Source organism: Corvus cornix, chromosome 5 (genome assembly GCF_000738735.6).
Source record: "Corvus cornix cornix isolate S_Up_H32 chromosome 5, ASM73873v5, whole genome shotgun sequence".
Lineage (NCBI taxonomy): Eukaryota > Metazoa > Chordata > Aves > Passeriformes > Corvidae > Corvus > Corvus cornix.
This window is the reverse complement of record NC_046335.1, coordinates 48158712-48173705: the sequence shown is the minus strand read 5'-3', so window position 1 is coordinate 48173705 and position 14994 is coordinate 48158712. Positions and strand designations below refer to the sequence as shown.

Below are 14994 nucleotides of genomic sequence, written 5' to 3'. Positions count from 1 at the left end.
CTCAAGGTGAAAAGCGTTTGACGCAAATATCTGAGATATTTGAGCCCTATCAGCTCCTCCCACCTGAACTGCCTTCTCTTGTCTAAGTCAACAAATGGACAGGTCAACAGCCTGGACTTACTGTGAGATGTGAGTTATTGGAGTCAGCAGTGTCTCACCCTCCAGGTCAAGCTCATCAGCAAAGCTGCTGGTCCTGATGAAGGGTCCTGTGTTCACGTCTAGAAACGCCGGGCTCTTTTTGACTGGGAAAAAAACATGCAGAGAGCAGTTCAAGCAATAGCATTTGACTGCTGCTCATCTGGACCCCTGAAATACTGTGTATTTCAAAAGAATATTGAAAATAAAAATTGCTACCAAAATTGCACGTACTGCAGACTTCAAGAAAAGCAAAATTTTAACTCTTCTGCCCAAAGCATTTCAACTTCTGGTGAAGATTTAAAACCAGTATGTTGTTCTTTTTTTTGTTCGTACTCCTGATACACTAGAATGTTCAGAATCTATATGCCAGAGAGCTTCATGCATTATTAAATTTCTTGTACTGCAACAATTCCGTTGTGAATGGACCACTGCTCTACAGCAATAGTACATGAGTGCAACTCAGTGACAAGAACAGTTCCTTTTTAAATCATTTCTGCTTCATGCTTCAGTTCATAATAGATTCTGAGGTGTAATTGCTGTCACCAAGATCAAGAAACAAGCCCCAGCTCTAAACGGGAGCCCAGGCATTTTCCTGGTGAGCAGTTAGCTCCTGTCACACTGTCTGACACAGTTTGATGGTTCCCTCTCACACTAAGGCACGAGGCCACCTCATCCTTGGGCTCAGACACAGGACAGGTGGCAAGATCTCCAGTTCATCCAAGATGAGGTCCTTTCTGGGAAGGTTGATTCACAAAACTTCTGATATTGAAAGTTTTACTAGCAAAGTTACTTGCATATCATCACTTTCATGAATCCAAGGAATTAGGGAGTGTTACAGTTTTAATTTTTAAACTCAGGCTGTGAAGTCCTGTCAGATACTAACTTTCAGTGTTTTTTCCAACACGAACCTAAAATTTGTTAGAGAAGCCGCAACATTTGCATATAAATAAAACCACTGGTGTGGTTTACATGACTGTAAATAAATTTAAAGAAAATAAAACTTGGTAACATTCCATATAAATCACAGGTAATTGTGACAACTCCATAGAAACCTCTGTCTGTCCAACCAGCAGGAATATTCAATAAAATAATTGTAACGTAGCAATTTATGAAAAATCTATTATATGAAATAAAATACTTTATAATATAGCAGTAAATAACGCCCTGCCAGAATGCCACACAAAACCTAAAGGAATACAGCAGAAATAGATTAAATATACTACTTAAATGTAGCCGATATTTTCTGAGAATAGAAGTGGGGATACCTGGAAACAATTATTTCCTTTTAATGCAACCATTCTACTCAGGTAATTAGATATTTTCATATGGCAGAAATGGATTTGAATTAAAAAAAAAAAAAGCCAATCATAAGAAAAAGTAGTATTTCATCATTAAGCACATGGCTGTCCAAAACTACAAAAGGAAAGTCTCTGTAGTCCAGAAGTTGTAACAGGAAAGGATGACCTCTGAAATTACCATTTTAAATAAATAGATAGAGAGATAAATAAGACAACTGCTAGGAGATAAATTTATTACAAACAGAAGCCACTTGCAGCACTTAAAATGAAAAAATGAAAATTTTGTAGTAAGTTTTAGCAGGCATTAGCTTCTATTTTTGGTTTTAGTATCATACAAATATTATAGTATCATACTATTAGTCACTTTGCTGTAGCCATCATTCAGAAGAGTGGCTGTGAAACAAGTAAAGTAATTCCAGATAGAGATGTGCAGTGAAATGTCTTTCAAACAGACTTCTTCGGGCTTTCACTAAATTAATTTTCACTGTTTTCATTTCTACAAGACATAAATGAAACTTTCCCAGTTTCTAGCAAATAAGGACTCACATGTTTTTGTCTTCCTGATAGCAAGTGATAAAAACTGCTGAACCTAAAGCCCTGCAAAGTGTTTGCTGAACACTGACTAAATTGTGCTCATGAGAGACACAGTTCACACCATACACAAGTGGATCTGCAGAAACAGCGATTCTTGGATCAGTCACAGCTATTGCTTTTCAGCTTCGTGGGAGGGGAAAGGAGGACTGGCACAACGAAAAAAGAACCAGAAGTCAAGACTGGGCCTCAGCCTATTTGAAAGAACTCTTACCTGAGCACACAGAGATGAGGGGCTGATTAGTATGAGGCAAAAATGGTATATCCTTCCCTCTGTTTTAGAAATTTCTGAGATCATAACTAAGAAAAGAGCATGGCCTTAATGAGAGCTTCTCTGCCTCAAAGTGCCTTGAAACAGGGCTCAAGCAGAACACCAGGGAGCTCATTTTTTTTACTTAAAAAAATAAATTCATAGCCATTAAACTTTGGCCAAGTCTTTCTTACAAAGCAGTGTTAAAAAAAATATTAAAAAAAAGACACAACATTTCTGAATATGAAGGCTAAAGAGAAAAAAAAGAGAAAGCTTTAAATATTAATTTTCAATGTATAATAATGAGTGAAAAGAAACAGGAAACAGGTATATCAAGAAATGTTTGCTATCATTCAGGGGATCCTCAGCTTTATTTTCTCTATTTTTTATGGGTAGCAGCACAACTATGGTAACAGGCACAACTGTTCAACTGATAATGCTGACCAAGTACTACTTTGAAATGGCACAAAATACCCTCCCCACAAAATGAGAACCCCTGCTTTAAAACAGAAGTTCTGAACTTTCTGGAAACACTCAGGGTTGGGTGGGGCTCTGCTCTTCTGGGGTTGAAGACATCCCTGCTCATTGCAGGATTAGAAGCTTTTAAAGGTCCTTTCCAAAACAAACCATTCTACAATTCCACGATTTTTCAATCAAGGATTATAAAGAAAATAACAAGAAATTGCTGATTTTTTTCTGTATTACCAAGACAACAATTTTATATACAATATAACATTTATGTAGATGTTTTTCTGATAGTGGACTACTTGGCTAGGAAGACAGAAAATAGTTACACTTCCTCTTTTCTAAGCACTTTAAAGTATTCCTTTCATGGAAAAATCTGAGTTTTAATTTTTGCATTTAGAAAACACCTCCGGTATTTCTCAGAAAATCTCTTTTTATTTTATTTAAACATCTGCAATTTACAACCTGAACAACTTCCAAACTCAAAATTTTACCAAAGCACCTATGCTCTTTTTTGAAACCAGCTCTATAATTGTTTTGTGCCACAGCAGACAACTCCAGACAGAGCATTGCAAAGATTTAGTAACTAACAAAGGTGATGAAACATGATGGAACAATGAAATATTATGAGCTTTACCTGGAGAGGAAGGAGCGCTGGAAGACTGCTGGTCTGCGGAAAAGGATGGCCAGGAGCGCTGACAATCTGAGTCAGAGTGAAGATGCACATGAAACAGAGATAGGAGAGGAGAAAAAAAAAAAACAAAAGAAAAATAAAAAAAAAAAAAAAAGAGAAAGAAGCTCCAGACAGACAGCTGAGGAGATGCAGACATACCTAAAATTTAGTATGTTCTACCTGACACAAAATTAAAAATACTGTGGAAAATGGTCTGTATGAAACTCTACTAGAGTGCATTCCGTGCTGGCAGAATGTTCAGTCAGCACTGGGGAGGCATCACTGCTTCTCCAAGCCCATTCTTCATGGCACTGTCAATTGCTGCAAGACTTTCCTCCCTACAGGCCAGTCTCTGTTTGCCCCTTTCCTCCAGACTTTCCCTAGGTGTCCAAGCTCCCACGGGTCAGACTTCTCTTGCTCTCGTTCACACTGTTCACAGAGCAGCTCTCTCCTGGTCACATTCCAGTGCTTTCAGCTGGACAGGGCAGCTCTGACACCCACGTTTGAAGCTTCCAAACACACCCCATAAAACGTTTCTGAAGCTGCCCACTTCGATCATTTAAACCAAGTGCCTGCCTCAAGCTGAATTTCTTGGGGAAACGTTTCAGGCAAGCAAGAGGAGTCAGTGATAAGAAATAGTCTCAGCAAAACAGTCTTTACATTATGTTTAGTTCTTTGGAATAGCATTATGCTATTAATAACTTTCATCAAGAACTGCCTGTGAATTCACACATTTGGACAGTGATATTTTTCAGAAGTGGTGCCTTACTTTTATGCAATGAGAAAAACTCATAAAATAAAAATGTATTGGAGTAAAAAAATCAGGAAAATACCCTCATTTTGCAAGTGTTCTCTCAGTGCTACGCACATGTCCTGGTTCCAGCCAGGACAGGGTTAATTTTTACAGTAGCCAGGACAGGCCACGACTCCTGGGTTTTTGCTGAACTGATGATGCCAGGAGAAAGAAAGGAATGAGACAAAGCTGGAAATCTCTGGTTGCACAAAGATACTGGCAGGGAAGCCAGATAAGGGATCCAGGAGTGTGAAGACTGAAATATAAGTGGGCAGCCCAAAAATTTACAGAATGTGGGAAAGCAGCATATGGATATGTTACTAGAGCCTTTCTGAAGGCCAAATTAAAGTTGAATGAATATCCTTTATCTTTGTACTTTCTAGTTTCCTGCTTCTGAGCTTTTGACTTGGCAGCTCCGGTTTTCTGTGTAGGTAATCTTTCACACAGCATGTAAAACAACCCTCTCTCCTCTTTCTTTGAGCTGCTGTGAGAACAGTGTTAGGTAACCTCTCAGGTCCACCGAGCTCAGGCTGCCTGGCTGGGAAATAGAAACTAAATCTATGATGGCTGGTAAAGCTCCTCTGATATTTCCCCAAGATCAAGGAATTTCTTGTTCACATAAAACAGGTGATTTGTTTGGTGGCTCTTGCTGCTCTCCTGATCTTGTTCCACCACGTCCATCCCCAACAGAGGTGCACCTCTTGGAGTTGTGGAAACTGGGAAAATCAAGGATTGATCAGGGGGAGTCAAGGAGATTCAGTTTGGGTTTGTTGTTTTAACACTTTAATTACACCTGTGTTCCATGTGGTGTCCATGTGAAACTGAACCTTGCATTTTCAGTCAATTTAATCCGAGCCTGAGCATCCTTACACTCAATCACTGGAAAGAAGCCTCTGTTGTCTGCAGTGGCTTCAGAGCAGAAAACTTACAGGTGGCTCATAGCACTCTCACTAAATCACAGAGGTCTTTTGCCCAGACCTAACTCTAATCCTACAGTCTTTGGGGAACAGTCAATTGTTAAGAAAGTGCCTAAGCAAGCACATTAGAAACATCACAAGACTGCATGGCTGATTAAGTGATCACAGAATCCAGACAAACAGTAAAATAAATTATTTAATTTATGGGTCCCCATCTGTTCACAAGTATCTACAGCACATTTTTACAGGAACAGACGCATGTACTTCAGAATGCTCAACACTGGGGGGCCAAATCTGAAAGCTTTCTTCCATCTTAATGTAGTTATGTAGAAATTAATTTGCATCATATTCTTAGATAACCACTGAATGAATTACAATTTATTAATAAGAAAATTATCTTTTTCTATTGGTTATATACACCTGAGAAATTTTCCTCAAGTATAAAAACCCATTAGAGGTCATCTACTTATATAAATGAGTGCTCACTTTCCTCTTTGTAATGAGACTGGGTGCAATTGTGATTACAAGTGTGAGAATGTGCATTTTTTGTCTGCCTAGATCTCCTTGGCTGCAAAAGACTTCTTAGAAATTATATGGCACTAGACACACATGAAAAGCACAGCAAACATTACACTGTCATAAGCTGGCATGCCATACATAGAATTACTTTCCTCAACTTACCAAGCAATTTTAACATTCCTCTTTGTCCTGTATACTTGTAACAGTTTAGAGAGCAGAACAGATAAAAAAGAAAAAAGATAAGTGTCAGAAGAAATTAGAGGAAAATCCTTTTCCTGAAAGCTATAGAGCTGATTTTTGAAAAGCAGTAGTAGGCTGCAGCCAAATTGTGTTGTCCTTAATCAGCTTAGAAATTTAGTGATAAAAGGTGGGACTTTACAACTCTAAGTATTTTTTCTGTCATTTGATTGTTTTGAAGAAAGGTGTCTGTACACAAATTCTGAGACACAAACTAAGCTCAGTACTTGTCCACCTTTTAGCAGCTATGTCATTTCTACCACCAGATGCAATTTGCAACCATTCCTCAGCAGAGGCCAATAAAGAGTGGAAGAGCATGAATGATGCACAACAATACAACACAAGCACACCAGAAAAGCACAAAGAAGGTGAGACTTTCTGCTTGAACTAAAATATGCCCAATTCCAGTCCATGTTGCTGTCTTATTTTAAAGCCCATTAAATTTATTCATGTCAGCCAAATTTTTGAAGAGAAAAAACAGAAGTACTTAAAGAATCTATAATCAATAAAACACAACTTAAACTTTGCTCTCGTTGCCAAAATTTGAGCAATACACATTAAAAACTTCCAATAAAAGTACATTTGTAAAAACGCCACATTGTAAATTCAGAGTTATATGGGAAGTTCATTACAGCAAAAGCAAATATAAATAAGCTATTAATCATAAGGTGATTATCAATGTCCTGTCTTCTTTTTCCTCATACTGTACCATTTTGTACAGTGACATTTAATATAGATGGATCCACATTTACCTTAAGTACTTCTGCTTTCAAAACTTGATTCACAGCCTACTCCACTGAGCAGATGGCATGAGCACATGATGGTTTCATGTAGCAGACTAAGTTTGGTGCAGCCAAGGCACACCAATCCTTTTTGGTTCACATACAAGCACAATAGTAACACATCCTGGGTAAATCACACATGGAAAAGCTGACAGCTAACCCCTGTAATTTCAATCAGTTGCAGAACTGGGGAATGTATGCACCAGCCTAAGAGTCACTAGCTCTTCCAGAAGGCAGAAATGAGAAACAATTTAGTTTGTCTGCAGTAAAGCACGCTCATTAAAGCAACGGTTAAACCTCACCCAGACAAGCCAGCAACCCAAGGCAAAAAGCAAAGTATTCTCACTTCAGAATGACAAGAGCTTGTTCTGTCCTTCTCTCCTACAGACACTAGAAAGGACCTGTGTGCAAATCTAATCATAGAACTCATCACAGTTACTGGCATTTCATAATGGAGTTTCTTACCAGAATTTTCAAATGGTTCAAAACTGAATTCAGATTTCCTGTCCTCTGTCACGTGCTCGTAAGTGATGTGTGGTATAGCCAGCATCCTATCTGGAGAAGAAGGCCCATTGTCCTTGTCTAACTTAAATTTCTTCTTTTTAACCTAAAAAAACACATATAAATTAAATTACTCAAACCAAGTCACACTGAGTTGTCTCTTCAGTGATGTCTTCAATAATAATGCAGTCCCCAATGAGCTATAACCAATTAAAAGAGTGCCTGACCAATTATATTTTCACGATCCTACACTGTGTTTCTCATTATATTGCCCCTCCATCCTGCCAAAACTGGCTAATCATTAGATTTCTGCACATTGTCATTTCCAAATCCCTTGCCTGCAGTAAAAAAAAAAATAAATCTGCTAGTTATATAAGCTTATATAAATCAAACTATTCTAGAATATCTTTACCATTTTATGGATGCAATAAATCACACCTTCAGCACAAAGCCAATGGATATATTCCTACTGAACTCAGATGAACCTTGGAGATACAAGGGAAGATTTTTGCACAACATCCTCTCCTGGTGTACTACATAATCTAAAGATTCTGACAAAGGGGATTTTTTGCTGTATTTTAAACAAAGAAATTCTGAACTTACGGAATCCTTTGATACGACAATATTACTGTATCTAGGCACAAGATGGCTTTATCATGAAAGCTTAGAAAATCCCAAAAACAACAGCTGAGAGAAGTAGCAGTTTTGTTGGTTTTCATTTGTTTCATTTTTGGTTTTTTTAACCAATTAAAAGTTACTATTTTAGAAGTGGTGATTTTTTTATTTTTTCCTTTTTTTTACAGTTTTCCAAACAACAACGGTAAGTAACTGACTGATGTGCCTGAGTTAGGTCATTATTACTCTTTTCCAAACCCCTAGATCCATTTAAAAAGTCAAGCTTGGGGAAATGAAGTAGATCAACTTATAGTTTATAACGTTTGTATACTGAAACTGTCGAAACTGAAACGTAAATAAAAATGCAAAACCAAGTAATAATCCGTAAAACAAGCACAACAAATCATCTCTAGATAGTAAAAAAGCTCAATCTAATTAAAAATTTTTAAATTACTATAATGGGAAACATTAGTTACTGATACCATCACCGATTTCTTTGGTTTTGGACTGGGTGACAGCAAATGGTAATTCCGGGCGGGTTTTCGAATGTATATTTTCCATGTAGAAGAGTCTGGGTTTTCTGCAGCATAGCATCTCCATGCAGTCTGGAACAAATGTTTCAAGCAACAGAATAATTAATCAATCAGATTAGTAGCTCACTGTACAGCACAGTAACTTCTAAGTACTATGTCAGTCATTCTTTATTAAATCGTATTCTTGAATTTGCCCTCTGGAAACATAAACTTAGCAGGGTTTAGAGCCCTTATTTAGTAAATAGAAACCACATAGTTAGAACTGGGAAACCACACAGAAAGATCAGTCCTTTCAAGTGCAACTTTTGTTCTCGGTAGCAACAAACAAATAATGAAAGAGAACTCTAGACTGGACTCAAAAAAAGGTTCAAATGTCATGTTCTGCCCGTTTCCTACCTGACTTTAAGCATTTTGCCTATTGCATCTTGTGTTACAGGCTCCTACTCAGAAAAAGACAAAAATTATTCTTCCATGCCTCACAAAAATACTATCAGAGATTAAAAAAAGTAATTGCATTGTGGTCAGTAGGACTATATTCATATGAAGAAATGAAATTGAGAGCATAATAGAACGGTACCAGTGGTTAACCAGGAGCCAAAACCCAAACCCAATCCTCCCTCTTGCCAACCACCAATGATTAAAGTCCCATGTTCTAAGACAAAAGGGAGGAAAAGCAGGGCTAGGAAACAAGACCAACAAGAAACAAAGCATTCTCTCTTAACTGTGTAAATATATCAGAATTAATTAATAACGAGTGTCCAAATTAAAAAGGCAGATCCTCACTTACTACATGAAGAAAGGACACACTTATACACAAACAGAATCTAAAGCAGGGAAGGCCAGAAAACCCTAGATGAAAGAAACAAAGCAAGGCTGAGTGAGAGAGGAAAACAGACAGCAGTTGGAAAGTAAAGGATCAGACAATCACCATATAAATCCCTCCATGATTAACAGAATAGTGGAAGAAACAAATGGCCTCTAAAAGAAACCAAGAAGGAGCACAGGGAAAGAAAATCACTCATCTGAGCCATTCCCTTGTCTTGTACCTATTTTGTAAACATCTTGGTTTAAGAGCAATCTTTTTATCAATTATTTGTAGAGCACTTACTACACTGGGATTTCAGAAGCCTGAGACTACTAGGAAATAATAGTCACAACCATTAGGAACAGGTACTCAGCGACTCCTTGTCTATCCTCCACTCCTCCTTATCATTTCAGGTGGAGCCAAGCACAGCATTCTGGACATGCAGTCTCAGGCTTCCCAATAATTTGGTGTTCATTTCCCAAAAGAATCAGTGGGAACAGTAAAAACACCCATTCTTTACAAAACCATACCATATGAGTCTCAAGATTTTTACCTAATCTCTGGCTATAACCAGGGTCTTTTTCACATTAACTCTGGGACTGTTCAGTTTCAAGCATAAACTTTACAGTTAGCTACTGTTTCCATAAAGATCCTGACCTGGAAATCCACATTCACTCATGAAGCTAGAGAAGTAAGTCATACAAGAATGCAAAAATGATATGGTGTACATCAAGTTTCCTTTTAAATTTGATCTCTGTGCTTCTAAAGCTACGTACAGATAGTGAGTAGAGGGAGGAAAAGCTGGAAAAACCTGGAATCAAACAATGTTAATACTTCGCCAGGGTACTGTGCTGGCTCCAATGAAGTAAAGGATAAAATCCCCTTGACCATACTGATACTGAACTGCAACTGCATTTATAACAGCGGGATTGATATTTTCCTGCCTGTTAGATATCCTACACGAAAAGAATGATTTCACAGAACGCCAGTGGTTCCCAGTCACCGATTCTAGAGCTGAAATGCCCAAATGAGATTTTCCTATTTAAGATTCTGATTTATTTCTCTTAAATTTGAGATTAAGAATTTAGTTGTCCCAACTGAAGCATATTTGACATAGGTCTTTACAATGTATTTTTTAAAAGCACAATTCTACATAAAGCCTCCTCTTTGTTTTTTTCATTACTGCAAGCATAACATTTCACAACATTTTCCCTGGGTAAATTGCTTAACAATTACAGGATAACTTTCAGTTTTGATTTTAACCAGCTGAATTAAACAGTTTACACTGATTTAGGAGTGTACTTTCTGCTCATCAGCTTACATTAAGGACTGGATTTCCAAAACTTGCATCTGTAACTCCTGTACAATTTTTAATGGGAATCAGGAAGGGAAAAACTGCCAACAGCTTGGGAAGAAAACAAACCCCAGCATAAATGGAAAGAAATGACAGTATGCAATATGCAAGAACTCAGTACCTGTATGAGTGAGGCAGCAGCTGGAATTTGACGGTTGAAATGCTTCTGTCTTTGTTTCTGTTGTACCTTTAGGGCAAAGCCTGAACCAAGAATTCCCTGTGGAAAAAAAGAAAGCAAGCACACCTTTTTTTTTCCCCCCCTTAGAGTGGAGGGAAAGAACCACACATAAAATTGCCAAATTATGTTGTATTAATAAAATTCTATTCAGCATCATAAACCTCAACTAATTATTTAGAGGAAATGACTTAATACAGTGAAATTTTTAGTCCCAGTTATTATTACTTTCTGCAGCAATCTGTGAATGCTATCATGCCCTGATGCAAAGCCTACTGGACACACATCTGAAAGAGGAAACAGAAATTATACTTCATACCCTCTAAAAGTCTCACAAATGCTTGTGTAGGGGAACAATAGAATAGGGGGAAAAAATCAACCTGATGGGCTAAACATTTTTATGACAAATAAAGCTTTGGCAGGGCATGAGGTAAGTCAATAGACCTTTTAACTGTGGTATGGTAATTTCTATTTCCATATGTTAATCCATGGTGGGAGTGAGGAAAGAGAACAAAGAAGAGAAGAAGGCATATTTTAAAATGGTCAGCTGAGCTGAACACAAAGCCAGCTAATTCACTCTCAGGACAAGGGACATGGACTAATGGCACTGGATGGTGTGAAACTCAAACTAGACTTCCAGTGTATTATAGCTGTGAAATCCAAATTTAAGTAAGGAGTAAGCCATTTATGTGGTCATTTGCACAGCTACAGACATATTTAACACAAGTTTTAGTAAAAGGCAAAAAATGAAGTATTTTATAAATCAGCTTACATGATTACACTTACTCAAGGAAAGCATAAATTTTTTTCTACATATAGTAGAAGGCATCAGAGCAGCCAGGGATCTTGGCTCAACTTCTAAGAACTGTATTAATCATCAAATATTTTGAAAGGAACATGAAATGCCCTTCCTATTATGTTCATTTAGTAAAGATCAAAGAGGCGATGATGCTCAAACACCACATATTTGGGAAATGAGGGATCACTGCCTGATCCAGAACCCACACCAGTTGTGTTTAGCCACTACAATTACTTTTGGCTGTGATCTCAGCCAGATCCTCTTACTTAAAACGCCAACAAGACAGCCTGCAATAGAGCTTCAAACCTTGAATTCCCCCTTGGGCCAACTCACAGGAACAACTTCATTCAGTAAAGAAAATCCCACTAATAAAGGGGTGATTGTTGTTGTTCTACTTCAACAAAGATTAGGGAAATCTGACAGGTAAACATAAAGCATGGCTGTGAAGGTACGGCTGCTACACAATCATTTATGAAACAGTTTTGCTGGCATTCAAGTCTGATTAAGAAAACCACCAAAACGACACCTCAGTCTTCAGTCAAAAAAGTAGTTTTTGGCATTTTCTATATGGATCATTTCACTTACCGGATTTCTCTTCTAAAATAAAAGTGGGAGAGATTAGAACAAGAAGGGGGAAACATATGCTTTAAAGGAAAACTGATGCTGAACAGCTTAAAAAAACAACATCTAACTATCCTCCTCTGCAAAAGGTTATGTACCTTTAAAGTAGGCAACTAATTTTAAAAGGTCACTGGATTTTTAGTAGCTACTATTTCAGGCTGTGAAGAATTTTTTTGATGATACTGACATAAAAGTATTCTTATCTCTTCTGTACTATCCCCACCACTTCTCTGTTACAACTACACAAACATCTGCTAACACAACTGCTTGTGTCACTGATCTGAATAAATAAATAAATAAATGTTTCAGGTAGCACACACATTTGAACAGCACAATTCAGGTGCACTGCTAAATTTGTGAAAAACATACCCTCAACTATCCTTGGCACTGAGTATTTGGGTTTTCAAACCACAGTCCAAGTCTTGCTGATTTTGAATTTACCCTTGGTACTCAAGTGCCTTGTCCCTTGTTTGAAAGCACTTGGAAACCTGTTTTCAGTGCAAACAAAGTGCCACAACAGCTTTAAATAAGTCAGGTCTAGGTGACGTTTGAAAACGGGACTTTGGCCATGGACAGATATTAATTTTGCGAAGAACTGCATCAGTATTCCCGGCTGCTGATTGGTGTCTTCCTGCCAGTGAAACCTTTTCAGAAGCTTTTCTAGAAGAAGAATGTGCCTGAGAATTCTCCAGTTCACCTTGGACCTAATCAGTTCAGTAAACTATGAGTGAATGCCTTAAAAAAAACAAAAGATTGCTAAATCACTGAGTCCAGAAGTAACTAGCAATCATTTTCTTCACACTTCTGAGAGAGGCAGAAAAAAGTACTTGGAATTAAACATCTCTTTCTCAAATACAAATCTTTCTCAAATCTAGTGTTGCATACTAAAACCAACTCACATTTACTTAGCTACTTCTAGAAGCTCTTTTGTTTCTACAAGCTTCATAAATCCCAGCTACAATACAGAAGTTTAATACAAAGCTTACATAACACCAGATTACATGAAAGGTTAAAGAATCAATAACAAAAGTTCTCCCTCATGACTAATGAATCAACATCGAATTGTCGCAGAAGTACAAGATAACCTACCGCAGGCAGTGCAAAAAATGAGATTGCAAACACTGAAAAACAAGATGCAATTGTCTTTCCTATCCAGGTCTGTGGCACTTTATCTCCATAGCCAATAGTTGTAACAGTCACCTGCAAAGAGAAATACAGAGGGCATTACAGCAAGTAATGGCACTTTGGGGTTGTTGTTCTCTCTCTTCCTTTTTTATTTATTTCAAAGAAGCATTAGCTGCATCCCCAACTCTCCCACTGTCAGCCCGTGTGACACTAAGGAAGGTAATTCTTCCCTCCAGGTTTGCTTCCCCACCTAATACTGGATGGAAAAACATACAGGAAATCGAATTACAACAAAATAAGTGTTTAAAATCTTGCAAGTAAAACCATTCATTTAAGTCTTCATGGCTGAGGCAACTGGGCAGCATATGAAGTTACTGGGACAGTGGTTGCCTGCCCACACCACACACTTTCCTTAGGGAAAGGCTGCCAACAGTTCTGAACTGGTGATTTTGTTTATGGGCAGGAGCTGTTTGCTGAGAATGTAACAGGGCTGTTGCATGGAAAGAGCACACACATACTCTAACCAGGCACTGTGACTGGCATGAAGCGTCCTAGAGATAACGCTGGTATAAATAGCAAGAGGAGCTGAAAATTTTCCACGTAGCAAAGACCCTGAAAACAGCCTAATGAATCACCAATTCATATAAAACACTGAGAGCAGGAACAGATAATTTAAAGCACACATGCAGGAAACATCTGTTGAGTTTGCCTCTCAGAACCCTGAAGTAAAGATTACTACCACAGTGATGTAGCATAACAAGGCTTAATAAGTCATTATTTGCATGAGCTCGAGGAAAGAACGCATTTGTTTGAAGCAGAAGGATACATCTGGCATCTGAGAGCAATTTAAATTCACCTATGTCACCAGCTATTTCTGAATTTGTAAATTAGAGAGATTTTTATCTGTGACTTTGAGGAAGGGTAACCAAATCAGAGCATGGGAAACCACATAGAGCTCTCAAGCAGCTGAAGCACAGCTCAGTTGTTGGCTGTTCAGACTTTCTTCTGACATTATGGGCTTCAGCTGCCTGGGACACAGATGCTGGTCCCACAGTCACACACACACAGGCCACCCCCACCATGTCCTGAACTGTCCACCCTCTAAGCAAAGTCATTACATGCCAGTCAGACACACAACCAAAGGGGCAGCTTGAGGTGGTGATGCTTACGGCAAGTTTCTTTCTGGTTGCTGATACTCAAAACATCCAAGTAGTTTTTAATTTTTAATATAAGTTTTTAAAATGTGGCCTTTTTCCAAAACTGTTTCAAACCCTACAGAAGCATTCGAAGGGTTTGTTAACTACCCAAGTGCCTTGGCCTGTATTCCTGAAATTGTTAATAAATTCAGGTCCTTAATGCAGGACCTGATCAGGGATGGAAGGGTGATGTTATCTCCTTACCTACATAGGAGTGTGGCTTAAAAAAAAAAAATCCTAAAGCCTAATTACAATTTCACTTTCAAAAATATGGAATAAAAAAGGAAATATCATTATGAGAAAAGTTATGGCCTCCAGTACCTTTTTACAGCAAAGATTATGAGAGAAAATAAAGGTTTATGCCTCTGTTTTTGAAAAATGTATAAATCCTTGTAAGTGAAAAATGTTATCAAGTATTTTGTGTTACAGGCTTAAAATCATGTTGAAATACACACAGTAACTGGAAATGTGAAAAGAAATAGGTGCTTCTGAGCTGACCAAAGTATAACCAAACAAGAATCCATATACATCAAAGTATTTGTCTCCCCTTTCCCACCACATCCCTGCCCATTCTTTCTGAATTGGTTTACACAAATCATCAGTAACA

The 14994-nt window shown here is 37.9% G+C and overlaps 1 protein-coding gene across 1 annotated transcript in view; it reads right to left on the bottom strand.

The window, feature by feature from the left end:
• KCNQ1 (potassium voltage-gated channel subfamily Q member 1) overlaps nt 1-14994 on the bottom strand; it is a 336181-nt gene that overhangs the window by 232613 nt on the left and 88574 nt on the right. The window contains 7 exon segments of the mRNA XM_039553144.1: nt 122-242; nt 3380-3445; nt 5807-5833; nt 7129-7270; nt 8262-8384; nt 10593-10688; nt 13156-13266. Of these exon segments, the coding sequence (XP_039409078.1) occupies nt 122-242; nt 3380-3445; nt 5807-5833; nt 7129-7270; nt 8262-8384; nt 10593-10688; nt 13156-13266 (686 nt within the window).